This window comes from Embiotoca jacksoni, unplaced genomic scaffold (genome assembly GCF_022577435.1).
Source record: "Embiotoca jacksoni isolate LCO1_2020_lvr unplaced genomic scaffold, fEmbJac1.0.p SCAF_10, whole genome shotgun sequence".
Taxonomy (NCBI): domain Eukaryota; kingdom Metazoa; phylum Chordata; class Actinopteri; family Embiotocidae; genus Embiotoca; species Embiotoca jacksoni.
In genome coordinates this window covers 10,382,432-10,408,903 of record NW_027185230.1, presented here as the reverse complement: position 1 = coordinate 10,408,903, position 26,472 = coordinate 10,382,432, and the positions used below count along the sequence as shown (strand labels likewise).

The following is a 26,472-nucleotide window of genomic DNA, read 5'->3' as shown; positions in this document are numbered from 1 at the left end:
CAGAAGGTGGCGGTAATGCACGTAAAAGATGTTTGCGAATTGTCATTAAACAACATGCAGAGAAGAAGAACACGTTGCCTTCAGGCTCCGGCGCTTTGCAGGTAAAACTCAGTGTCTCTAGATTAGACGTGAACAGCAGAAACGCGCAAAGAAGACTACAGGCGACAGGAAGTTCTGAGAGGAACTCCTTCAAAGTAAAAGAAGCGAGTTGCAGTCAAACTCTGCAGGTGGAGCTGGCAGATCCTCAGTCTAACACAGCTGCGCACAGCCGTCAGAGCGAAGCACCGAGCGGACGATGCATTCATTTGATGCTGGACGTGCGGCACAAACAACGCCCTTCATCTCAAAGGTGAAACTAGAGACGTGCTTCTTATCAGAACTGTCCAAGGCGACAGTCTTAGAGGTTGGATGGCGTTTGTTAAGTCTTTGTGTGTTGCAAACAAAGCATAAATCTAACCCAAGCGATGATTTCCAGGGCTGAAAAACCCAAAGCCAACGCTGGGAAATATCACCTGACACGTCTCCTCCTCTGAAGCTCTACTCACCTGCGTCTCGAGCGCCTTGTTCTCGTTGGTCAGCTGCTCGAACGACAGCGACTTCTCAGTAGACTGAAAAACATAAAGAGGCAACTTTTAGTTTCACACATCACAGTTATGGACAGAAAACGAAACTGGAAGACAAATAGTTTATTACATAATGAGCTTTTTCCCCTCTGAAAGCACAAAATAAATGTTTTGCGGTCACGAGAATATTATTACTGCGTTTTAGAGGTTATTTTAGTTTGTAATGAACTCTGTCGGGTGAGTGTTTAAAGAGTATCTCTGCCTCGAATGGGAAATAAACTGAATCATCCCACAGCAGAGTCTTTACGAGTTAATTATTTTTTATTTACGTACTATTTTTAACTACAACAGGGGGCAGAGGAAACGACTTGCAAACACAAACATTACAGTCACGTAATAAAGCTGCATAGCAACAGTTGGATCCATTTAGAGCCCTACCCGAGGTCGCTGGATGAAAAGAAACTCTCCATTTGCTCTGTTTTTGGTTTCCACCAACTCCTGAAGGAGATATCGGACTTTTTAGCTACTTAAATCTCCACTATGTTCACCAGCTAAAGTTTCTAACTGTCTGCGTGACATTTGGTGCTGAGCAGGTGGCCTCCAGCAGGTTTATTAAGCCTATCGAAACAGTAAAGTTACAGACCCCCCCCCTCCCACCCCGAAAAAAAAAAAAAGAACCAAAAAAAAACAAAAAAACAATGAGCCAAAAGATGCTAAAATGGGTACTTGAAAAATCTAGGGGTAATTCAATCTTAAAGTTAGTTAGTTAAATGGTGATATAAGTGCAATTTTCCATTAATAGACCAGAGAGAGGTCATTAAGATCAGAGGCAAAAAAAAAAAAAAAGGTGAAGGTGTCTCTTTACTGAGTCAGCCTGGAGCTTCTTGTGCCGTTTCACTTTTACATCCATCTGAAATCTGAAATGAGTTTGCTGAAGCGAGAGCAGAAGAAGTATGAAAGCTCTGGCTTTAGGGAAGCAGAACAAAATGCTCTCTTGTAACTGAAAAACTGCACTTTATATACTCGGGTCTTTTTTAGAAAACATAATAGAAGCAGCAGAAGGCGGAGGAGACTCCCAGCATCCCCCAGCTGCTGCAATTCAATACCGGAGCTCTGATGAACCCACTCGTTGTGTTGTTTCCTACCTCATTAAAGCACCTGCTGCGCCGACGTGTGCAAAAACAAAGACGACTAGAAATATAAGAGCATTATCACTAAAGTTTTCCTGTAGTTTGGATTTATCTAAAGGTACAGAGAGCAAATATACAAGTATTAAAGCTATAGAAACAGCATGCAAGGAGGATTTCGCTGCGTTTGTTTTGTGATTGTTGTGATACATTTTTTTTGACTTTGCAGTGCATTTTCCCCCAAAAATTGCGATGTCATTTGTGGAGTTTTAAGTGACTTTTTTTGCAGTAAAATTTCCTGAAATTTGAAAAAATATCAAGTCAAGTAAAAACAGTTTTGATTTTCTTTCAACAATTACCTGATAACGAGTCATATGTAATCACTTCCTTTGAGAATAAGCATGCTGCACATCAGATAAACATTCCAGCTATAATCTTTTTTTATTTATTCATTAAACTTAGAGGAAAGAAAATGTAAAAATGTGCCGTAGTTTTCCAGAACAGACTGTGACTGTAATACAGAATACAAAGGCTGCGTCTGCTGTCAAAATAAGAGCTTTAAATGCTTCTTAATTAATATCAATTCAAAACAAACTGAATGCACAAAAGCAAAGTGCAGTCTCTTAAAACTTGAAGTTTGCACAAAACTAATGCAACATATTCCTCATTCCAATAATAAACCCACATTTTGTTACTTCAGTTTTTTCCGCTTGTTCTGTTTTTCTCTGATGACCAGTCAGTTTCATTTAGACAGACTACTTTGGAAATATTACTATGCCATAAAAGTTACAGCAGAGCTTCTGTCGACAACCTTTTCTTGAAGAAAAAAATTGCAGGAATTTTGCAAAACTGCAAGCTTAATCAAATATTGCGAAGATTGCTTGAATTTGAGTTGATTATCACGATTGCAAGATTTCCTGTAGTGACCATCATCGCTTTTTTGTTGGGAAACACCGACTAGTTTTAACTCAAACTAAATAATTATCCATTAGCGGACCTGCTCACAACCCCCATATGCAACCAAAGTGCACATGCCACCTAAAATCTGCAGCGCAACCAAACATAATGTTCATAATTTGTTTCCGGTGCATTGGAGACATTAAAGTGCTGCTGATCAAATTATCACTGAGCAGTAAAAGAAAAAAAACCAGTTTATAATGCTACTTTAAACATCCTTTATATAACTCTAATATACTACAAAGTGTTTCTCATGCGGTGCTTTAAAAAGATCACAACAATGAGTATCACATTTAAATCATGTTGACGAGTAGCCAGAGCTCATCGACTCAACACAACTGGGAAGCTGGAATTAAAAAAATAAAAAAGTCTGTGTGGACGTATTCAGACCGAACGGGGAGGAGAGCAATGTGTGCATGTGTGTGTTAGTAATGTTTTAACAACATGGCGTTACCCCGAGGCTTCCGTCAGCTTCAGAGAGGGAGAGTCTGAGAGCAGCCGCACGGAAACGGGAGATTATTTAAAGATGCATTATTAAAGAGAAGACGACTTTTTGAATGATTTAGTTGCGACATTTCAAATACCAAACATTTCATTAGAGGTACGAGACTCTGTACCGACCCAGTGACAGATGATAAATGCACGTAAATGAAGATCCGCGCAGGCAGATAAAATCACTCTGTTTCTATGCAGGTAAATCTCACACCTTATTTCAGTCTTGTCAGACTGTTACGACTCCTCCCTTTCTGCCTGCTGAGGCTCTCGCGGCCTCGTCCTGCAGGAGCAGTCAGGGAGGGTCGTCCAGGTAAAGCAGCAGCTATAAATACCAGCCTGGTTTCTTTATATATACTGTATATAAATCTCTGTGGCTCCACGTGTCCTGGATTTGGTTTGTTTGACCTTTTTCTTTCTACCATCAACACTACACATGCCTCACCCATCCATGCATTCTGCTTTCCTGTAAATACGTACGTTCATTTCTTCATAACAAAGCAGAGAATTGGCACTCAAACCTGTCCGTGTCTGCAAAACAAACTCACTTTTGGCCCCAAACCTGTCTTGAGTTTGCACGATCAGCAGTAACCGAATGGGGACAAGAGGTGTGTAGCATCTACTGACAGCCTGCATATGGGGCGTTCAGGGAACGTCAGTAAATTGAGTACTTGGGTACTTTCATTACTTCTTCACGCACCAATCTCCTCTTAGGGCCGAGATACTGAGATATACCTGCAACTTGGTCCAGTGCGTTACAGAAACACCGGCTGATAGTCTGCATATAAGACGTTTAGAAGACATCTGTAAATTGTAGCATCAGAAAATAATAAGCTGGCTTGAACTTTCCACTTCTAAACTGCATCAATATGCATCGACATTCAATCAAGTCGTTGACGAGTGAATCAGAATCTAATAGAAACGTGAAACCAGTAAAGATTCACACCTCCAGTATTCATAGTATTTTTAGCATTACTGTAAAAATACTCCGTTAAAATAAGAGTCCTGCACTGAAAATGTTACTTGAAAAAAAAGTAAGTAACAACAGAGTTTTAGTGACTTCATCCGGTCATTTTTTTGTGTGTGTGAAATAATAGGAGTATAACTTCTTTGTGCCTCAATTAGTTCTTTAAATAAAACCACATTTGAAACGTGACAAGATGATGCCAACAGAAAACTGCCTTTCTCTAACTGGTCAAAAGCGAAAAACATGATTTCTTTATGCAAAATCTATTATATAAATGAGGTGTAGTAAAAAGCATGGACTTGCATTCAATTAAAGTAGTAAAGCACCTCAAACGTGCACCTCGTGCAGACCTACCTGTGTCAGCTGGAGTTTCAGCTGCATCTCTCTGCACTGACTCTCCTCCTTCAGGGTTTGGTGTTCTTTCTTCGAACGCCCGACACTCTGCTCCAGCTCTGACGGAAAAACACAAGGACAGCATCGACTGTGACACAGAAAAATACAAATCAAACATGCCGCAATGAAACCTGCAGAAATGCATCCGATGTGTTTACCTTGCATGGTCTTCGCCGTCTTCCTGTTCTCCTCCTCGGCCGTCTGGAGCTTCTGTCTCTGAAACGGAGAAACATCGGTCGTTACTGCGAGCTAATCACTCGCATAGCAGCATTCTTCTACCTTGAGCTAACCGGGGGAATAATGACTGGCTGCAGAAAACATGCAATGTTTGTGGATGAAATGCCTCTCTTAATGAGGCCACTTTTCACAATGCCCACGAGCAAAAAAACACGGCACGGTTGAAAAAAAAAAAAAAAGTAGGACCGGGCAAATCTACAGTTACAGATAAGAAACTCACAAACGTGCACTTCATTAGGAAAATGTGCTGGCAATTTGGAGCCGGGCCTCATGTCTGAAAGTTACTTTTTTCCGAGTTATTAAAGCGATACCACTTCGTTCAGCACTTCTGAGACACTTGAAGAGATAAAATAATTGAAGTTTAAGCCATTTTTAAGCAATTTTGCCAATAATACAGCCTCTTAAATGTGAAAAACCGGCACTAACAACTTTATGATGTCATGATGATGTTTAGTCCAAGAAAAGCAAATCTTCTGCTCTACTTGTTTGCACATTTAAAGTAACAATCTAAAAGATCTCTGTGTTGTTCTCTTTGGCGACATAGCCTTTTGGTCTAAAAAGTAAAACCAATGCCAAAGTGCCTTAAAGTACAGTACCACCAGCGGCCACAGGGGGCTGGCTCCAATTTTTACTCTAATTCAAAAAACATTAATTTCGCTCCTGAAATACAAAGTCAGTAAATGTTTTCCACAAGTCATTATGGTGTCATTTGAAAAATCCCCTCCTTCTGATCAGGTGGTCCTTCTGGAAACAATTTAATTATTAAATAAATATTAGGCCTCAAAGAGAGGTATGTTTGGGGACATGACTATGGTGCAGCTGGGTTGCCAGTATAGGTGGGCGGGGCTTAGTTTATCAGACGCCAAAACATGCACAACAAATCTTAATATTGTCAAACAGGATTTCACAATTTTGGCCAGTTACCAGAACAACTATTTATCCTGCTGTCTGACTGCAAAACTAAATGAGCTTCAAAATTGGGGACTGCAAATCATAAGACTGATCATGAGGCTGTTTACGCTAACAATCTGGATTATGAGCTGGCACTTCATTGCGTGAAATCAAATCATAAAGCAGACTCTGTCCTGAAAGTCTGCGGCACTAAAAAGATTTCCATTTTCCCAGAGAAAATGTTACACAGAGAGAAATGTACCGCTTTTATGGAACTGAAATATATGGATTAAATACCACAAATGAATTTATCTTTCTTTGAATGTGTTGTATGATATTTCCTAAAAAATTTGATTGTATTTTTAAGATATACTGCATATTTATACATGTTGTCATTCTATGAAGCAAAGTAAGAAATATTAGCATAAACTAATTGTCAGCTGTCAGCTAAAAGTAACGGAAAAACTGTTAATAGACGGCCAAAAGTAAGGAATAGTTACCGTAACGTAAAAGGATTAAATGGTTAGCGAAAAGTAATGAACAAACAGTTTCAATTGTTAGCTAAACGTAAGAAATAGTTATCATAAAGTAATGGTTTAAATGGTATGCGAAAAGTAACCGACAGTTTAAATGGTTAGCAAAAGGTGAGAAATAGTTATCATAAAGCAATGCTAACCATTTAATAGTTAGCTGAAAGTAAAGAATAGTTAGCGTGGATTAAATGGTGAGATAAATGCAGTAGTAGTATTAACATGAAACCTTACCAAACTGACCTAAACACCGAATGCTCAACTCAATAAAAAAAAAACATTCTAACAATATTGAATATAATATAATTAATTGGAGTGACATCCGGGTTCAAATCAAATGAAATGACCACCTTTGGAACGTGACAGGTGGCATCGACGGACATTTCCGTCATGGCTGGAAAATCATTTGTTACTCTAGGAACTTTTATGTTGAGTTTAGTGAATTGTTTGTATATTTCTATACTTGTTCTAAGTTTAAAATAAAACATAAATAAATCAAACATGTCAAACTGCTCTCACATTTACTTAAAGAAGTGCTTGTCTGAAAAAGAGGCTTCACAACACAGACCTCCATTTAAAACCCCCCAAAAGCTGTTTTCAATAACAGATAAGTGAAGTCATGTTTAAAAGGGGGCGACAGTGCATTATATTCGTATTGATTGTGACATTATTATAACTCCGTACTGCGTTTATTGATCGTTATTACACTGCGAGTGTCTTCCCTTCTTACCAGGCTGGTGAGCTGCTGCTCCAGAGAGCTCTTGTCCTGCTGCACAGACTGAAGCTCTTTCTGTTTGCTCTCCAGGTCGACACTCAGCTCGCTGATCTGTTAGGGGGAGGAGGAGGGGTAGGAGGTGGGTGGGGGCGGGGGGGGGGGGGGGGATAGTATGGGACAGAAATATACACCGAGTGAGTGGAGCCATAAATTATAAACCATCACGGTAGCCTCAAAAAAACCACACGTGACGAGGACATTTGACTATTTACGTATAAGGTTGTAAAGAGAAACGACACCAGTTCGTCTAGTTTTACCAATTATAATGATGCTGATGACTAATCCACTTAGCAAGCGACCTGTGTGAATACAGATGAACAAAACACCGGCGCTGGGAATTCTCCGGTGTTTTTCCCACAAACCTTTTTCTCCTGAGACTGAACCTGGTGTTTGAAGCTGCTGGTCTGCTGCTGGGACAGAGACGCGGCGTCCTCCTTCTGCTGGGACGCCCGCAGCCGGAGCTGGAGGTCAGCCACCTCCCTCTCCAGCTCCATGATCCTGGAGCGCTCCGACACCGTGGCCACCTGCGGAGGGGGAACGTGGAGAGGAGGAGGCGTGAAGGCGAAGAAGAGGCCTGATAGAGGGGCTCAGTAACGGGCTGCTCAAAACCTTCAAAATCATTGTTTTGGTTCGACCAGAAATATAAAAATATATATATACATAATAAAAAAAAATTAAAAAAAGGATAAGCTGGAATCTCATTCGGCAAATTTATCATTTCATTAATTTAATCCATCATCATAATTGTTGCAGAAATAATTTTCTCTCAATTGAATTTAGTCATTTACTCATTTTATTACCTCATTTGACTCTTTCATTTTATTTTCTTGCTTCACTGAAGTAAATACGCTGCCTACAGTTGGTCACTTTAATTCCTGTTACTCTAGAAAAAGGATTTAACTCTCACATTTTAAATATCTGACAAGCGAAGATCTTCAAGTTTATGAAATTTAATAAAAAAAAGTAGTTTCCTACTTCACGTTTTTAGATAAAACAGTATATTTTGCCTCTGTTCATTCAATATCCAGCTATGCTAAGCTAAGCTAACTAGCTGTTAAAAATAGCTTCATATTTAAATAGTGAAAGTCCACCTCTGTGTCTCTCTACATGTCAGACATAAAAAGAATCAAACATTTATAATATTTAGTTTGACTGAATAAAACTTCAGTAACAATCTTGGTTTCATGGACAACAACATTTGGTGCAGATATTTTTTAAAAGAGTTTAAACACCGACATAAAAATGTTCACATCAATAACTTTAACCAGTAAACAAACCAAACGTAGCGGTTCATCCGAAGGAAATTCGTCTCTAAGTTTCCTCCACCTTTAGAGAACTTGGTCCCAGCAGGGGTTCGCCGTGTTACTGCAGGAGACTTTGACTCATCGCGTCAAAGCTTCTGGTTAAAGGATGAAAGATGGGAGTCTTCTACATTTATCTTACGGCCAGCAAGTCCCATGAAAAGCCCAAACAATGAATTAATCCCACTGACGAGTATCAAATGCTGATTTATCTAAACGTTTCTGTGCGAAAGAGCGCCACTGCTATCAGAGATCCTGAAGTAGTCCTTGTTGGTGCATCTCCAAAGACTGCAACAGTCTGGACTTTATCTTATTAGGAGACACCACAAAGCATAAAACAACATTAAAGCTCCAAAAGAAAAACAAATTTATAAAAAGGTGAAGCTCTGTATTAAAACATCTTAAAATATTAAGAGTTTAAAAAAAAATGTATTCCTTCTCTTCTCTCTGAGATCTCTGTCTAACTCTGTGTTTTTTATTCCTTTAATTTGTTTCATGCTACATCATTTTTAATCTATATAAAACAGGACAAATGTCAGTGCAGTTGGAATCTAAAGAGAGAAAAACCAACATGTTCCAATGGAAAATGTGGAACAGCTTTAAATCTCCACTGCATTATAAACTATGACATGCTGACGGTGTTTCACCGTCCTGCTGCTTCAAATCCTCACTAGAGCACCAAATGTGGATTCATCCGCCGCTGAAAATAGTCCCTAATAATTTCTTTACTCCCACGGCAGCCAGCTGTCACAAGATATTACCCAGAAAATAAAACTTTATATTCGTGGTATCCAGTTGCAGATTTAGGTCTTTAAAAGGACGCAGACGGGGACAGGAAAGCATTAAGAGTCGTCTCTGAATTTGATCTTTTCAGAGAGTGCGCCGAAAAACAAGAGGATTAAAGACAAACCCAAACAAACAAAATCAGACTAATCCTTCATGTTTGGTTTGTGCAGGACTCTCAACCGGAGCAGTTTTTTCTTTTCTTTTTTTTAATTTTTTTATCACCGGTTGATATCTTTAGTAGAAAAACACCTGAGTGTCACAGACGGGGAATAAATCAGAGAGTCCGTTTTGGTCTTTCCATGGGATTTGTTGACTAAATGTTCAACAACCTGATCCTTTAAGGTTGACGCTGTGAAAAGCACATGCATGTTGTTCAGCAACTGGAGAAGCAGATGAGATGTTAATGTTTTTTTGTTTTTTTTATCAAGCTGCAGCTCCTTCAGTATTAAACCTGCTGGTTTCGGGGGGGGGGGAAGACACGTGACTGAGTCGGTTCTGCGGGGACTGCCGGCATTACCCTGGTGTCCTCTAAATCCCTCTGGAGTTTTTCAGCTTTGGTCTTTTCAAAGAGAAGGCTCTGCTCGAGCTCCTTTATGTGGGCATGCTCCAGCCTGGTCTGCGTCTGTTAGTCGGAGAGAGAGCAGGAAGAGAAGGAGAACAAACACCAATGCAACACTCGCATGCCAGCCGAGAGACAAGAGAGGAGACTTTAAAGATGGAGCCATGAGTAAGAGATGGTCTGTTACATCAGCCGGTTTGTTGCTCGGATGCTTTCATCTCTCTTCTGTCCGCCACTTTGAAGGAGACTAATTCTTCTCAAGAGTGAGTGAGTGAGGATGCAGACGACACATGCACACGAGAGGAAGGTGGAGCGAAGGCAGAATAGAACCAGACAATGTGGATGAAGAGGTGACGGGAACGAAAGTGCTGACAGATGGTTAGAAAGAAAAAGAAAAAGAAAAAATCAGAGAGGAAGTGAATGAATGATTAAGTAACAGAAGCAGGAAGAAAGAGGAAGAAAGTAAATTAATGATTCAGAGAGCGCGGGAAGAGGAAGAAACCGCAGGCACGATGATGGTTTCGTCAAGAGGAAAATGAAAAGTCACCAAAAGAAAAAAAGTGAGAATAAAAGATGTCGAACGGGAAGACGTGATTTTATTCTGACGGGTTTGATCCGTCTGTCGGTGATTCACATGAAAGGAGCCCGATGAGTGCGAGGCCGAGAGCTGACGTGAGGAAGATGGAGTGAGGGGAATTTGTTTAATTGAGGATCAGATTACGTAACGACGGACGGGTTTACCTCCAGGTCTCCTCTGGTGATGCACGCCTCCTCCACGCTAAACTGCAGGTCCTCCACTCTCCTGTCAAACAGGGACAACGGGAAAAACTTCTTAAACCTCCCAACCAGCAGGGTCTCCATCACAAACTTCAGTTTCAGGTTCTCTGATTGCGATCATCACATAGATTTAATGAAGAGCCGGAATGACCTGGCAGTGTCAGTCAGAGTGGAAAAAGATGATTTTAACAGCTTTTACAGCTTGTCAAGGAAAAAAAAAAAAAAAAAAAGCTGAAAAGTTTAGATTAAAGGATTTATTTCTCTCTCGAACAGTAGATCCTTGAGTGGGTCAGTCTCAGGACCCACGTTTGCCAAAGTTTTAACCACCAACTTAGTGAATTTTATGAGAAATTCTAATGTATTTTACAGAAAAATTTTGCAGGAATGCAACATGCCTTCATGCATTGTTAAAAACATGAAACAAAAAGTGGAAATAAGATTTAAAGTCTAAAGATAAAAGCTCTTCAAACAAAACTGGTGATGCTCATCAAGTTTTAGAATCTGAATTTAACAATATAAAATATAGAATAAATAGGCACTTATCTTGATAAAAAGCAGACTCATCTAAACCCTTTATACTTTAGACTTTATACTGAGCAATGACTACTGATGTGACGACGTTAGTTTTGGTCCTGACCCAGATGACCTGTCGCTGGAAACGTTTGTCCTTACAAAAATAAAAGCGCTATGTTGTTTTGATAATTTTTTTACCTGTAAAGTGTCTTTGACTATTCTGAAAAGCGCTATAAAATAAAATGTATTATTATTATTCCAACAACCGCCAATCTACAATGTTTAATTTCCTGTTGTTTTTTGTTTGTTTGTTTTTAGTGTTTTTTATTTTTGTTTCCCTCCATCTTTGTTATTTCTTTATATATATATCTCTTATTAATGGAGGGATCAGAAGACACAAATTCAGTCTGAATCTTTTTGTTTTTACCTGCCCAGTTTGACTTATCCTACGACGTTTTTCTCGACCAATAGGATGACAGTAATATAAACTAGTGCCTTGCTCGCTGTGATTGACAGCTTTTGATTTTGATCCGTGTCCGGATGGGAGTTACCGTGGCGACAGACAAATATATCGTGTAGTTTGAACCCGGCATTTAAGAGCATCATTTTTTTTTTTACTCTAAAGAGTACTCTAAGTTAAGTTAACTCTAAAGTTTGTGAGTAAACGTGAAGATTTTCCTCTTTTTCGGGAGTTTGGTAAACGTCAACCCCGTCGTCTTCCGTATCTGCTGACACTACAGACTTTAACGGTGCCTGTAAACCTGTTCAGGCTGCAGGTGAAGTGACTCCACCCACCTCTTCTCCTCCTCCAGCTGGTTGAGCAGCTCCACTTTGTCTCGGTCGGCCGCCTCCACCAGCGAATGCAGCTGATCCAGCTTGGCCTCCATCTCCAAAGCGTACTGCAAAAACACACACAAACAGCAAGAGCTCCGATCACTGAGGTGTTGATCGTAACAAAGAGCTCCAATCACTGACGTTTAGACCAAACTTGAATTTCCTCAGCGATGAAGTTATCGCTGAAATGTTTTGAATTGAAAATATGGGCTTCGTTGTAACTCGGAAACAACAGATTTTATGTTTAAATATGTAATTAAACCCTGTGTGTCGATGTTATGTCTCATGAGTCTCTGCATTATCTCAAAATTTAAGACAATAATCATAATTTGACATTTGCTTTTCGACATAAGTCAAGACTTTTCTGTTTGCCCTTTGCTTTACAATTAAATATAAGGAAAAAAAATAACAGATTAAGTGTTAAAAAAAAAAAAAAAAAAAAAAAAAAACCTTGAAAAGTTGCATCATTACACATCCTACAAACACAGAGCAACACTAACATCGAATTAGAGTCGCGTTACAGATTTAAATCCAGTATTCAGATCTGAACACGTTCATAACGTCTTCTGAGGGATTAAAAACAAAACCTTTTCCGTGTTTCCTGGTTAAGCTGCAGTGAACATGCCCGTGTGCGTGTTTCTGACCTGATCCCGGCCCTTCCTCATCTGGGTCAGCTCCTGCTGCACCTCCCCTGCGTGGCTGGTTGCCTTGGCGACCTCGCCCCTCTCCAGGTCCCTCTCTAACAGCAGCTGCTCGATGTGCTGCTGCTTCTCCTTCAGGGCCTCCTGCAGCGCCGTGGTGCCGGAGATCTTGCGGGCGTACCGAGCGGACGTTTCCGTCAGCTGCAAGAACGACACAAACGTCAGCCGAGACGGGTTTTTCCTAGAGAAACCTGAGTGTGTGTGTGTGTGTGTGTGTGTGTGTGTGTGCGCGCGCGGGCGCGAGGGCCAGAAGGTGTTCGGTGGTTAAACACGAGGGGGTGATGGTGTGACGAGAGCTGAACAAGCGGCAATCAACCCAATCGGTTTGTGAAGCCTCCAGTTCGGAATTTCAGCCGTTGCCATCTCGCTTATCTGGAGCTAGAAGTGACCATATTTGGACGAGGTGGGGAGGAGCAAAAGGGTCATTCATAATTACGAGATCAGGATCTAATAATTATGAGATAAGCTGTCTAATTTGTTTTCTTATGTGAATGCAATGCGCTTCTGTAGATTAATGCGTTCTAATGTCAGCTTCATCGAAGTTGAAACCGAAGTGATTTTATCTACGTATAATAAACTATGTGTCTCACTGACGCTGATGAGAAATAAACGTAGGAAAAGCTATACTTTTTAAAACCAAAACATGTCAACGTAGATGAAACGTACATATACATTTTTTTTTACCGAATGTGAAGGCCTTTTTCGATACTAAATACGTACATATCGGTGTCATAAACGATCAAAGTTTGGCACCTAGCTGTACGTGAAAGAATAGTTTGCTGTCTTGCTGAAAGTTATATGAGAATATTAATAACACTTTGATATCTGTCACTATCCTGTTGATAGAGATAACACTATTCTTACACTTTGTTGTAAGTTTTAACAAGAAATCCGGTTTTAGTTACCGAGTCAGACCGCTTACCTCCGTAAATGTGGTAAAAAGAGAAACGAGCTGTTTCCACTTGTTTCCAGTCTTTGTGCTAAGCTAAGCTAACGCTTTCCCAGCTGCAGGATTCATATTTAGCATTCAGTGGTATTGATCTCTTAAGTCACTCCATCTCATGAACTATTCTCCTAAACTAGAGTTGTTTCTGTTTGACGGGATATTCAAATGTTAAAGTTGAGGTTTCAAAAATTAAAAATCAGCTTTGACACACAATCAGGGTTTTTGTATCCGAGCTCAGCGGTGTTGGATCAATAACTCCAGCGCGAGTCTCACCAGTCCGGCTCGGCTCGGTTTGCCGCTGATGGAGGAGGTGGCGGAGCTCAGGGAGCTGATGGAGGAGGCGCTGGGGCTCCTCTTGAGGAGGGACCTCCTCTGGGAGCTCTTGGCTTTGGACGGCGTGGTGCAGGGGAAGCCGATACGGGTCACCTTGTGGACCGGAGCGAAGAGGCCGTACCGGGGCAGGCACTGGAAGAACCTGAGGAGGAAACAGCTGCTGGTTAACCGTCACAGTAAAATAATCATCTGGTGTGAAAAAATATGAGTTAAAGAGCCGCTTTAAAACATCAAAAAGTAAAATTCGGTTTAGTAACTCCACTAAACGTTATTTTATTTGAATGATTTATTGAGTTTAAGCATCCATGGTAAAATTTCTAATGTGGCATTTTGTGTAAAATTTGTCTTTTGTTTTTCAGTTCTTTGTTAAATATGAATAAAATTGCTGCCACTTTGTTAAATAATAAGTTGAACATGTAAATAAAGTTTAGATGTATTGAAGACAAACAGCAGGTTTCCTACGGAGAGTTTTAACAATGCATGCTGGGAAATCTGATAATACGGAGTGATCATTCGGTTTCTTTAAAAACTCAATTTAATGAGTTGAATGTTTTTTTGCAGTTCATTCATTCAACTCGTCATTTTAAGTCCAAAGAACAACTCGTCTGTAGAAGTTTTGAAAATATAAACCAGACATTTTAAATTTGACTTAAAATCTTGAAAATATTTATGTTTACGTGAGAAAACATATTCATTGACTCCACTAAATTCCTGTGTGATGTTTTACAGTACAAACAGATATTTCCTACGTGACTAAACGAAGAGCTCACGTCAACTTTCACGTAGCATGTAGAAGAAGAAGAAAACGTCTTACAAGAACTTTGTCTTCTGAACAAACGCTAGAAGACAAACAAAACAAAAATAAAAAAAAATCTGTCTAGAACTCGTCAGACATCTCTCGGAGTTCGTTACCTCGTCCCGGCCACGGCTCCGTCGTTTTTACCGAGAGGTTCGTCCAGTTCGACTCCACACCAGTCCCCTTTCGCAAAGTCCGTCTCTCCAAGAAACCGCACCACTCCCGCCTTTGAACCACCGACCTGCACACAGTTTTATTCACCGTGTTTTTTTATTTCCCTTCACCGAGTGTATAACACGACAAACGCACACACACACACACACACACACACACACACACACACACACACACACACACACACACACACACACACCTCCTCGCGATATGAACTAAGTAACAGCTCAGTCGCCGAGCTTCTTACCAGCACTCGGTCTCCCCGCCGCAGCTCCCTCCTGTTCTTCTTCATGGAGTCCGGGTCCGACAGGTTGGACACCGACTCGCTGGACGCCACCATGCGGTTCAGCATGCCGCTCGTCTTAATGCCGATGCTCTGAACTGGACGAATAAAAAAAAAAAAAAACACGTCTGTTTGCCGTGTCGGCGTGTTTACCTAAAACGTCCCGTCCTGTATCCGAGAGCCGTTTGTGAAGCTAAACAAGCTGAAGCTCAAATGGTGTTCAATACGGATCGGGTAAAAACGGCCCCGATAAAAGTAAGAATGAAAATGAGAGTTTTTGTCCATTTAGGATTTCATTTCCTGCTCTGACATGTTTCATAGATCTCTCCAGACTGTATTTTTTTGCTGACCAACTTTCTGGACGTTACCCGTCGCGGTCGTGCCGGCAGGCGGCGACTCCCCCGTCGCGGAGGCTCCTTGCGCCGGACTCGCCTGCCCCCCGTTGGCCTCCCTCTCCGGCAGCGGCGTCCTGGACAGCTTCGACGGCCGCGTGAAGATCCCCCGCCCATCCTCGCACTGGAAGTACCGCACGCCCGCCACCGACCCGTCGTTCTTCCCGATGGCGTCGTCCAGCACGATGCCCGCCCACTGCCCCGGGGCGAACTGCGTGCCCCCGACGAACTGCACGCAGCCGGCCTTGTTGCCGTTCACCCAGACCTTCTCGCCGACCTGAAAGTCGTCGTTTCCGTCCGGGGTCGGGGAGCTCACCCTGCCGGGGGTCTTCTCGGGAGGGACGGGCTTTGGAGTTCCTGCAGTAAGGATTACATTATATTCACTACTTTTAACAATCATCATAAAGAAAGTTCAAGTTTTAAAACTTCCCCTCTTTTCTTTGGAAAAATATCTGTTTGTTTGTGTTTTTTTTGGTGGGAAAGCACAAACAATATATTTTGTTTAGAAAAGGAGCTTTTCTTTATTTCGTTATTTCTTTTTGAACTGTCTTTTAAGTGACTGCTATCATTGAATAGGGAGCAGAAGTTCCCGCTCGTCTTCCGGTCACATGGGGGTCTGAGCCTGAAGCTGCTGGCTGATTAAAGGCTGGACTTGATAATCAGATTGACTCCCTGCTGAATGGGCTCAATGTTTAGTCTGTGCAGAAGGACACAACGTACCACGCTGACATTCCCCAAAATTATAGCTTATTTTTACACACAAGTGCCCTCTTGTCTTTAGATATTCATCACATCTTCCTGCAACGCTTCACTCGACAGCTTCTTACCAGACGACGGCGACGTCTTCGACGGCACCCCGGAGGATCGGATTATTTTACTGGGAGGCTTCAGCCCGCTGGCTTTGACCGGCGGTGCACTCATGGCTGCTGCTGGTTTGTCCATGTGGGTGGAGGGAGGAGGGAGGATGGGCCTGAAGAAGGGAGAGGGGACTAGGCCTTCCCCACCACCCCACACAGTCCCAATATGATGGAGACGAGCTGGAGAGGCAAACAAAAAAAACATTCGTTCGGTGTTTTAAAAGGAACATTTCAGCGGTTTAATGTAATAAATATCAGAGCTGTGGGGACGGGATCGGGATGTGGACGTTGACGTGATATAAAATCACATTTTTCTTCATCACAAATACCTTTTTTTATGCTTGTTTAGAAATCCAGAAACCTTTCAGCAGACATGGATGTTGTAAAAAAGAATAATGTGACTTGGGTGTTTAAAAGAAAAATCACTGCTCATCAATGTTCATTAAAGCTGCAACACGTCTCATTACTGATTAATTATCTTCGTGATTAATTAATTAATCGTTTGGTCTTGAAAAGGTCAGAAAGTTGGAAAAGAGTCTTCGGATGTACTTTGTCCAAAAAATGGTCCAAAACCCCAAAATATTTAAATTACAAATCTTCACAATTAATTACCAAAACTGTTAATTAATAACTGCAGCTCTCCTAAACACCCACCTGGCAGCATCATTGATGACTAACGCAGGTTAATAAAAATGCTAATTTGTAATCACTTTGAAGAGATTAAATGTTTTTTCTGTCAATCAGCATAAAAAAAAAAACTTCAATAAATACCCAGTAAACAACAGTAAATCAATAAAACTTCATCTTGATAGGAACTCTGTAAAACGTTCTTACAAGGTTTCAAAGCTCCTTTCCAAAATGTTGTCGGGAGATTAAAGTAAAACTGTAAATTGCAAACACAGTGTTCGTGGACGAGCATCAGGCGTGTTCAGACTGCAAGAACTTGATTTTAGTTCTAAGAACTGCTGGAGCAAGTTCCTTCTTTTTGTGTCGGTACTGCAGGAACTGAGAACCGTCGTAGTTCACAGCGTTACTGAAGCCATCAGGAAGCCCTTTCTCAGGCGGGAACTGAAGCCGTTGCACGAATGTGCTCTAAAAAGACACCAGACTCCTTTGACAGAAAAAGTCATTTAACCTCGTAGAACACACGCTGGTCCCGCTTCCCTCTTAACGGTTTGTTCGTTTGTGTTATCGTGTAATTTTGACGATTATTTTAACGTGTTAGTTTAGACTCAAACTAACGCCAAGGTCAACCAAACCCAGGAGTCAAAACTCGCTTCTTCTTATTTGAGTCCCTGTGGCAGCAGGTTGGTCATCCGTCTTTCGTTTTCGAGGTGTTTCCTGTCCAGATGAGCTATATAATCCCTCCAGAGCCACGTGGGTCTACACCAGTTGGGCGTCCCCAGAACCCCCAATGAAAAGGAACCATCTCAACTGACATTTTTCAGCAGAGAACCGGGGCCTCAGACTTTATTAGTCACTTAAAACTCAAAATGAAGGGAAGGTTAAAGAAAACAATTTTACTTTACTTATTAATAAATGAGGCTCGGGGGCCCCTGCTTTGCCCCCCTCGGGCCACCAAACGCATCAATCCATCCATGGTGTTAAAACTTTAGCATGCACTTGACTTGATTTGATTCAAACACCACAGAAGAAGAAGAAGACCATATTAGTGACCAGGTAACCGGAAGTCAGCTAAAACATTACCTCACCGCTGCGCCGCCCCGCCCGCCCGGCCGGCCGGTGCCGCCAGACCAAAACAACAAGCACACCTTCAGCTGTCAAACCTCCGCTGCTGGTTTATCTCCAGCCTCACTCACTCACTCACACATCATAAATAAATGATTACTGAACGTGACAGGAGACTGGCCCGTGTTGTTCGTGTCTCCATCTCCGGAACTAGAGGGAGAACTTCGGTGTTAACTGCGACGACACTTTTCCCTCTGCACCCTCCACGTTTTAACGTCACGGTTAACGGCTTTCTTTTGTCGTCTGGCAGAAAATGACGGCGCTTTTTTTTTTTTTTTTTTCTTTTCCCCCACGTCGCGTTAACCGTTGTTGTGTTTCGCGTCCCGGCAGCTGATGCCTCGGTTCCCCGCCGGAATGCCGAAGCCAGCTAGCTAGTTTACAGATTAGCAAAAGAATGCACCAAAACTGAGATGTAACGTCAGAAAAGTAACGGTCCGCCGAGGGGACGTGGAAGCGGAATAAACGGTGAAAAAAGTTGCTGTGAGGGTCTTACTTGGTCTCTGTGCTTGAACTGTTGTCTCAGTGAAGGGATGTCGAGGGAAAGTCCGGCGCACCTCGCACCGTTACATGTTTTTCCAGCGGCTCCCGTTTCTCGCCCAGCCCCGACTGACGTCACCCTGGGAACCAGCGCCGCGTTCACGGACCCAAATACGAGCTCGTACACCGCAAGCGCGTCGTGTCAATTCAATGTCGCTCTAAATAACAACACACGTTTTCTCAAGGCACTTCACATACTAAAGTACTGACAACAGAACCGTACATTTTATGGAGAAAAAAAACTCCCTTTTAACGGGTAAAAAAAAAAATCCTGACAGTGAGAAGGAAAACTTTTTTTTTTTTTTTTTTTAACTGAAAGAACAACTAAAATTGGAAAGGAAAAGCTCTCTTTTAACAGAGAAAACTCCCACAGTGGGTAAGAAAAACTACCTTTTATTGGGAAGAAAACCGCTGACAGTGAGAAGCAAAAACTTTCTAAGTGAAAGAAAACTTCAGACTGTGGGAAGGAAAAACTCCCGTTTAACAGGAAATAACAGACAGTGGGAAGGAAAAACTAAATTTTCAGAGGAAGAAAACCTCCCACAGTACATATATTCAAATCATGTATAGTTTTGGGCTTTTATTTGATGGTAAACCAAACCTATTGAGAGAGCACAGATCTTTTGTTGCACAGCCGAGAACACAAATTTGACCTTTGTACCTTGAGGTTGGCAGATTTAAAAAGGTTGCATGAATCATATGATTTAGATTATGAATGAATCACTTTTTTTTCGGTTTTGTCCTTATGACGAGTTAAGAATATCTTGCACCAACAATTACAGAATAGAACAGTTGTTCAGCTTTAATATTTATAAATTAGTGACCTCTGTTGCTAAAGCTTGGAAAAATTGTCAGGATGGTTTATTTATTCACTTGAAGTTTATGTTGTTTCTCTGGTTCTGGTTTCTGTTATTCTTCTTTAATAATGGTGTTTTGTGAGCACATTTCTGCTGGGCATATTGACTGTACATGACACAATAATCAAATTAATCATATAAAAAAAAAAAAAAAAAAGGAAATTTGCATGAAAAGACTAAAAGTACCAGTATTTCATATGTGGACGAAGGAACAATGCAAATTCTGCTATTCTGATGTTTGATTTATTGGAAACTGAACACTAACATGATACAGAGACTTAAAGTTTAAATATGCAAAAACATGCAAAACAGACTGTAATAAAACAAATAAAAATACACTACCTTGCATAACTAGCTGGAAAGATATGCATGCTGGCCGTCTTCCTACACTGATGCAGGAGTGGTGCGAGTTTATTGACTACTTAGTAACAACAGATATTAATCAAGCTTCAACAGATTCAGACTGCAAATATTATTTTAATGGGCTGCAGAAAATCAGTGCTTTCTATTTGCATTGGATGTGATTGCCAAAGAGATTATTATTAATATTAGTCCCTTGCCAAGTTTCACAGTTCATATTTAACTTGATCTTCCTGCTACTGAAGAAAAACAATCAATATTTAAGGCTTTATAATCACACTGCAACGAGACTTACAAAAGGTGTTACAAGTAAACAGCACTAACCTGCTAAATATATAACATTTTGTTCAAAAACACTCTTTTCTACATTTTATTGTGATAAAGTAGAATAATATGAGCGTTATTAATAGACGGGTCTTTAACGTGCTCGATGCATTCCTGTAACAAGGTGAGTTTTAGAGCACTGCAGTGTCAGCAGAGGAGAAAAAACAATCTGGCTTCATACCCGTCGACCGGCGATGGTGGGAATGTCGTTCTCCGATAAGTCGGTGTCGTTTGCGTCGTCGCTCCGTCGCAGCAGTTTGTTCAGCAGCTTCCTGAAGGTGCCGCTGAATGCCGGGCTGGAGAAGTAGTACACGATGGGGTTGAGGACGCTATTGAAGTAGGTGAAGCACACCGACGTGTAGAACGCCAGGTTGGCCTCCTCGAAGTACTCGCACTCGTCGTAGCGCGCCTTGAGCACCCACACGGCGATACGCGACACGGTGCTGGGAAAGAAACAGATGATGAAGATGAGCGCGACGGCCAGCACGAAGTGGATGGCCCGTTTGATTTTGCCGTGCTTGTCCACGGTCCGGACCCTCAGCTGCCACGTGATACAGACGGTGCAGAAGGCCACGATGGCCGACGGCAGGAAGAACTGGATGACGTAGAAGGCGTTGTGCCAGGTGGAGAGCGGGCTGAAGCCCATGCAGATGTTGAAGCTCTCGCACTGCGTGTGGTTGCCGCTGAGGAAGAAGTGCTCCTCGGCGAGGAGGTACCCGGTCGCGAGGAAGATCAGGAGCCAGAGGCCCAGCGACACCCAGAGAGCGTAGCCCAGGCCCATCCGGTTGATCCGGTTCAGCGGGTGGACGATCTTGAAGTAGCGGTCCACGGCCACGGCCGTGAGGAAGAAGATGCCGGCCGCGCGGTTGGCCGCCAGCAGGAAGAGCAGGATGCGACAGGGGGCGTCGCCGTACAGCCAGTTCTTCCCTCGCCTGTAGTAGTCGGCTCTGAAGGGGAGGCAGAAGAGCACGATGGAGTCGGCGACGGCCAGGTGGGCCAGGTACACGGCGTTGGGCTTCCACTCTTCCATGTGGAAGACGAACATCCAGAGAGCGACCGAGTTCCCCATCAGCCCGAACACGAACTCCAGGATCAGAATCGGAGGAAGAACCCGGTCCAGGACGGGAGACTCGAAGGCGCAGCAAACGTCGGTGAGATTCATGGTCCGAGCCGTCGAGTGAGTCGCGGCGCACCGAGACGCTGCGGTATAAAGCCCCTATAAAAAGATACGCCGCACCAGGTAACTTCTAAGGAAGGGCATCGTGTGCGCTCATGCAAACGACTCTCAGACAAACATGCCAACTCACTAACGGAGTGAACATCCGTGTTATCTACGGGGGCGGGAGGGGAGTGGTATTGACCCAAAGGAGTGTAAATGTTATCTGTCTGGGGACAGTGACTTCATTATAAAACTATTATGCAGGGGAATAGGTGCACTCATGGGGACGCTACGAAAAACAAGCAACCCGCGGCCATCGAGGAGGTCAAACAAAACTAAATCAAAAAGCAGACACGCAACAATGGAAACAAAAAGGAAAAAGAAGACCGGAGCGTACAGGCGAAGGAGACTGAAATTTATTAGCCTACAGTTTGCTCGAGTGAAGAACATTTGGGAAGGAGTCACGTCAAACCACCACCTTTGGCAAACGAGAGAAAGCAGCTATTAACTAAAAACAACAAAAAAAACAAACAAAAAAAAAAAATAAAAACGAAAGAAATAAAAATTGCCAAGTGAGTGGCCAAGTCCGCAGCTTTGTATGTACAGTAAATAAAATAGGTATAAAATGACGTAATGTGTACATTTGGCCAGGTTTGTCGTTGTTACAGGTCACATCCATGTTCAGTAAAAGTGCATATTTGGTCTTCACTTCTTGACTTCACCCAGATCATCGATGCTGTCGTCATCCACCTGCGACACGGAGATTTGGAGTTCAGAGCACAGTTTGTCAAAACGGTAACAAATAAACAAAGGTTAGTTTTGCAAGCACTTCACGACATTCTGTATTTTGCAGAAAAGATCCCAAAGACAACAAAGGTACGACAACAAAGTATTGTGTGAATCTAAAGTCACTAAAACGCTAAATGTGTATTAATCCGCCGATCAAAATAGTCCCCGTAAACGTACAGTAATCGTGGCTTGTAGATACCCGGGACGCGACATAAACACCAGGAAAATGTGAAATACTAGCTTGGGAATGTGTTGCCAAGGCAAAAATTCATGCAAATTCAGGTAAGCTCACAATTTTGCCAAATTGCAGAGATTGTTCGGTATGAACTTTTGGTCATTTCCAAAAGGTCAAAAACCTAAAAAAAAAAAAAGATTAGAACCAAAATGCTTCTGTGATGTGCTAAGTTTAAATTTTTTTTTTTTTAAAAACCTGCTAATTACTAAGCAGTTTGCTTATCATCACTGGAAGTGATCACGTGGCTCAATAATAGTGAGTAGATTTTTATTTTTTAAATGGCAATTTTTGCTAATTAGCGCAATTTTACTGCAATAAAAAAAAAAAAATCACTTAAAACAAATTACATACAATTAGTTTGGATTGCAACAACAAAAACCTAACGATAGGAAACCAACGGGCCAGACTAACTCCTCCCAAGTTTCCTACAAAGTCCGACATCTTACCTCAGGCCACTTCTCTTGAATGACGTCGATTATGTCGTCTGTAAAATCTCCCTGAATGATTATTTCATCCTCCGCTGTCACCGAGGCACCACAAGAGAACTTCTGGGCAAAGAAGCGCTGAGCCTCTTTGAGTTCGATGTCTGCAAAGAGATTCGCGGTGAGATCGAAGCGCTCGCAGGGGACGACAACGATGCAGCAGACGGCAAAACTAAAAACACGGAACTCTCACCGAAAGTCGCCATGCCGCACACCCGCGTCACGTATTTCTTCTTGGCTCGTGGGATTTTTGCTATTGTGACTTTCTGAGGCACGGTCTTCTTTTTCTGTTTGATCTGGCCTCTCCCACCTGAAACGAGTCGTTTCAAATAAAAACAGATTTTAAGTGTTGATCCTCATGTAGACAAAGGCATATAAATACAAATAAATCTTTCCTTAAAATTATAATATGGTCATTAATTATTGGATTTGATGTTTTTTCTTTTGTGTACTCGTGTTTTAAAGCATTCTATTCCCTCTCCTTAATTGTATTCATTATATTTCATTTTATTTAGGACTCTTTCCAAACGGTTTTACCATTTCCATTTAAACTTTCTTACTATCAGCCAGTCATTCACTAAAAATAAAGTTGGACAAGTTTCTGCTGCAGTAAATCACCAGTTTACTAACCGATGAGCTCACTGAGGGATTACAAGTTAAACCAAGTCGGTAAACTGTGAATTTGACGCACAAAAATCCAGTTTTAACGATGCACCAAATGTCATGATTACACGATCACCGCAACAAGCCGACGAACCTCTCTTCTGCTTCTTCTTCTCCTCCTCCTCGCCTGCAGGGGGCGCCTCTCCAGTGCCGGACTCCTGCTTGGGCGCATTCGCTGCCGGACCAGTGGGACACAAATGAAAAAAGAACATGTCAAAACCGATCCAGCAGAGATACGTCTGAGATTTCAGACGAATCCTTTACTGTGTGTCTAACGGCTCTGAAGTAACCGGGGGTTTTTTTTTCAGGAAGAGTACATTTTCTAACTCTTTAGACCAAAAAATGTATATATATATTTTTTTTAAATCAGATTTTGACCTGTTTTAATAAGAAATTTCTCCCCCGCAGTGCAGTGAATCATAGGCAGTTTTTGTTTTTACATTATAATCGTTTATAAAGGGAACGTCATTTCACCCTACTCAGAAACAGCAATTCATATTTCATACATCTTTATTGCCCAGATCTGTTCTTGTGCAACTAATGTTTCAAGTAAACTTTGCTGAAAATGAGAAGAAGAAAAAACTTCTAGCTTCAACTCACCAATAGTCATCCTGGCAAACACATCCGGAAAGTTCTTCTCCAGCCACTGCCTGCATTTGGCCGGCTCAGGCATGTACTCACAGTACTGCAGACACCACAGAGGAGAGAAAAGATATTTAATATTTACAGCAAAGAGGGTCACACAACAGAATATGACCAAACTCTGACGATCAAACTCACCTCTGAGGGCAGAGAGCACACTGCAGGGAGAAAAGATATAAACAGTAATTATAGTCGCAAGCGTAAATGTGGTTAAGATGCCAAACAGCAGAGCGAAAGTTTTAACTACCGTACCTCCACAGTAAAGAACCTTCAGTGGGTATTTTGAATCAGTGTCAGCTGTTCCCACCTCTGATTTGCTTTCCAGAGACCCACATTCCATCTCAGTAGTAGCCATCACAAATTATCTGCAGAAAAATACCAGATGAAGAGAAGGAAATATTACAACACACAGGACAGATAATGTTCAGGTTGGTGTGACTTAACCACCACTTTCAGTTTATTTGCAAAACCAGAAATTCAAACCCAACAAAAGACACACAAAAATAATGTGCAGCGATCTGGAAGATTTTCCTCTAATAATTATTCTTATCTTTTACAAGTCTGCAGGTAAAGACTATTTTCATACTGGATTAATCGGTTGCATATTATACTTATCTAATGATTGTTATAATTCACCATATCCAAACGTGGCATCTTGAGATGTTTTTTTTTTCAAGGAATTTAGCCTGAATTCATGGTGTGAAATGAAAGTCGCCTTCAAAACAATCCAAGCCTTTATCAGAGTCCCTGATGAAGGCTTGTGTGGGTTGAAAGACATTTTCCAATGTTAAATGAAGACATTTTAAGTTTCTACAAGCCCTACAGTGTGCCGTGGATCGTTTTAAAAAGACTTGTAAATTACATTTAGGACCCAACGACCTCTACAAAAGATAGAACAGATCCTGTAAACATTTGATATTTTAAAAAGAAAGCCAGAAAAGATTATTTGATTGCGTCATTTTTTTTTTCTCCAGTTCATTCGACTGATGAAATCAACTAATTGCTGCAGCTATTATATTTAATGTTAACATCGTATATTGTAAGAAACTGAAGGAAGTAGAGGAGCAAATATTTAACCTTCTTTTAATTCTGGGGAAAAAAAAAAAAAAAAAGGCACTTCCACAGACTATGTGGGATTTGGATAAATAAAGAAAAATAAAAGGGCTAAAAACATAAAATGAACGCAGGATTAAAAACCCCAAAGATTTAACTGCGCATAAAAGGCGGTGATAAAATGTCTTCAGATGTGTTATCAGGAGTGAGCCAGGCTCCTGCCAGTATTTCATCATGCTCCCCTGCCCTGCCAGCAATCCTCCGGGTTGCCGCACAGATCCGACACTCGAGCTGCTGCTGGCCGACATCGTGAAACGGACTTCTTGAGAGCTGAAATCGGCCACAAGTCGGTGTATTAACGGGGGGGGTCTAATTTAACCCCCCCCCCCCCTCCTCCCTCTCCACCCCCCACCCCGAGCCGACCAACAATATGTGGCAGCGTTTAGCTTTAGCCGGCTAACACATGCGGCTGTTTTTACACCGAATACGCTATTAAAACAGACCGGGTGGCTAAAATACCCGCCGCAATGTCCACGATTCAAGTGTCGCGATTAATTTCGGACACCGCGGAGACTAAACGCGCCGAGCTAAACGAAAAAAAAAATTTAAAAAAAAAAAAAAATCCTTGAATTGAGTTTTGAGTGGTTGATTCATCAGGTAACGTTGACTCACCCAGCTGTCACCGTTAGCCGCTCGGGTTAGCTTAGCAGGCTAACGAAGCTAACGCACCGCTCGGGCTCTGCGTGCTGAATAACTGAAGAAGAAAACACAAGAAATGCCGACTTACGTACCCCCGCACGATATACTCTAAAACTGCTGTCTGTTCAGTGAAGCCGGTCGCATTATTAACGGTCGTTTGACTTCTAGAAAAGCATTCTTATTGACTCAGGTTTAGTTGGCGTACTTTGAGCACCCCTTAAGCAGCGCTTTCTGAGTCTGAGGAGTTGATGTGGCTGCTGCGCCCCCTGCTGCTTCGGAGGGAGACGCACAGGAAGCGCTGCTGCTTCTTCTGCAGGATTTTAGACGCTTCGTATCGGTTTGTTCTCATTATCGCCCTCTTCTGTTCGAATGGTAATTCGTTTCTTTGTTTTTGTTTTTACATTTCTACTTAGATTTAGGCTTTATTAATCCCACTGTGGGGAAATGTAGGTAGGTAGTTACTTTATTAATCCCCAAGGGGAAATTTTTTTTCGCTACAGCAGCATACAGGAAACAAAAAGATAATAATAGAATAATAAAAAGCAATAAAAAGCAATAAATGTAATCGTCACAGCAGCATAGAAATATAAAAGGTGCACATAATACGATTTTTTTTATTTTATTTTATTTTTTTTAATTTACAAATACGTGTACATAAAATTAGATAGATCAAAATATTTTTTTAGAAAAAAAATAAGAGCAATGAATAAATAAATACAGACACACACGCAAACTATAT

The 26,472-nt window shown here is 41.6% G+C and overlaps 3 protein-coding genes across 7 annotated transcripts in view; all 3 read right to left on the bottom strand.

Moving 5' to 3' along the window:
- The window catches only part of clip1b (CAP-GLY domain containing linker protein 1b), a 37,541-nt gene extending 19,002 nt beyond the window's left edge, over positions 1 to 18,539 (bottom strand). Inside the window, exons 1-15 of one of the 2 annotated variants that reach the window (XM_069165739.1) lie at positions 18,427 to 18,539; positions 16,155 to 16,364; positions 15,304 to 15,684; positions 14,900 to 15,033; positions 14,595 to 14,719; positions 13,623 to 13,824; positions 12,347 to 12,544; positions 11,664 to 11,767; positions 10,320 to 10,380; positions 9,537 to 9,641; positions 7,295 to 7,456; positions 6,888 to 6,983; positions 4,658 to 4,715; positions 4,461 to 4,558; positions 546 to 608 (exon numbers count right to left, since the gene is read on the bottom strand). In XM_069165739.1, coding sequence (XP_069021840.1) covers positions 546 to 608; positions 4,461 to 4,558; positions 4,658 to 4,715; positions 6,888 to 6,983; positions 7,295 to 7,456; positions 9,537 to 9,641; positions 10,320 to 10,380; positions 11,664 to 11,767; positions 12,347 to 12,544; positions 13,623 to 13,824; positions 14,595 to 14,719; positions 14,900 to 15,033; positions 15,304 to 15,684; positions 16,155 to 16,269 — 1,902 coding nt within the window. In that variant the 5' untranslated portion in view covers positions 16,270 to 16,364; positions 18,427 to 18,539. The remainder of the gene's footprint in view (positions 1 to 545; positions 609 to 4,460; positions 4,559 to 4,657; positions 4,716 to 6,887; positions 6,984 to 7,294; positions 7,457 to 9,536; positions 9,642 to 10,319; positions 10,381 to 11,663; positions 11,768 to 12,346; positions 12,545 to 13,622; positions 13,825 to 14,594; positions 14,720 to 14,899; positions 15,034 to 15,303; positions 15,685 to 16,154; positions 16,365 to 18,426) is intronic. The other variant, XM_069165746.1, reaches the window with a different exon arrangement.
- A 1,019-nt stretch (positions 18,540 to 19,558) lies between these two features.
- On the bottom strand, positions 19,559 to 21,484 carry LOC138208046 (hydroxycarboxylic acid receptor 3-like). The gene has a single exon (XM_069165688.1). It carries the CDS (start codon positions 21,171 to 21,173, stop codon positions 20,187 to 20,189), a length of 987 nt encoding a protein of 328 aa, XP_069021789.1. The 5' UTR covers positions 21,174 to 21,484; the 3' UTR covers positions 19,559 to 20,186.
- Positions 21,485 to 21,564: 80 nt separating this feature from the next.
- Positions 21,565 to 25,992, bottom strand: denr (density-regulated protein). 4 transcript variants are annotated; one of them, XM_069165709.1, is made up of 8 exons: positions 25,822 to 25,992; positions 24,234 to 24,346; positions 24,120 to 24,139; positions 23,942 to 24,024; positions 23,434 to 23,525; positions 22,870 to 22,986; positions 22,641 to 22,780; positions 21,565 to 21,920 (listed from the first exon to the last, which is right to left on the bottom strand). In XM_069165709.1, the coding sequence occupies exons 2-8, from the start codon at positions 24,334 to 24,336 to the stop codon at positions 21,876 to 21,878; spliced, it is 600 nt and encodes a 199-aa protein (XP_069021810.1). In that variant the 5' UTR covers positions 24,337 to 24,346; positions 25,822 to 25,992; the 3' UTR covers positions 21,565 to 21,875. The 4 variants fall into 4 exon arrangements, with proteins under 4 accessions (XP_069021810.1, XP_069021829.1, XP_069021802.1 ...); XM_069165728.1 differs by having other exon boundaries at positions 23,434 to 23,514; positions 23,940 to 24,024; positions 25,826 to 25,992; XM_069165701.1 differs by having other exon boundaries at positions 25,826 to 25,991.
- Positions 25,993 to 26,472: the final 480 nt, after the last annotated feature.

Excerpts from the sequence above, each read along its gene's own strand:
- denr (XM_069165709.1), bottom strand. The coding sequence starts at position 24,336 with ATGGCTACTACTGAGATGGAATGTGGGTCTCTGGAAAGCAAATCAGAG. Across the intron at positions 23,526-23,941 it reads GTGTTTGCCAGGATGACTAT|TGGTCCGGCAGCGAATGCGC; the intron begins TGGTGAGTTGAA and ends TTTGTGTCCCAC. Across the intron at positions 21,921-22,640 it reads TTCAAGAGAAGTGGCCTGAG|GTGGATGACGACAGCATCGA; the intron begins GTAAGATGTCGG and ends TCCGTGTCGCAG.
- LOC138208046 (XM_069165688.1), bottom strand. The coding sequence starts at position 21,173 with ATGAATCTCACCGACGTTTGCTGCGCCTTCGAGTCTCCCGTCCTGGAC.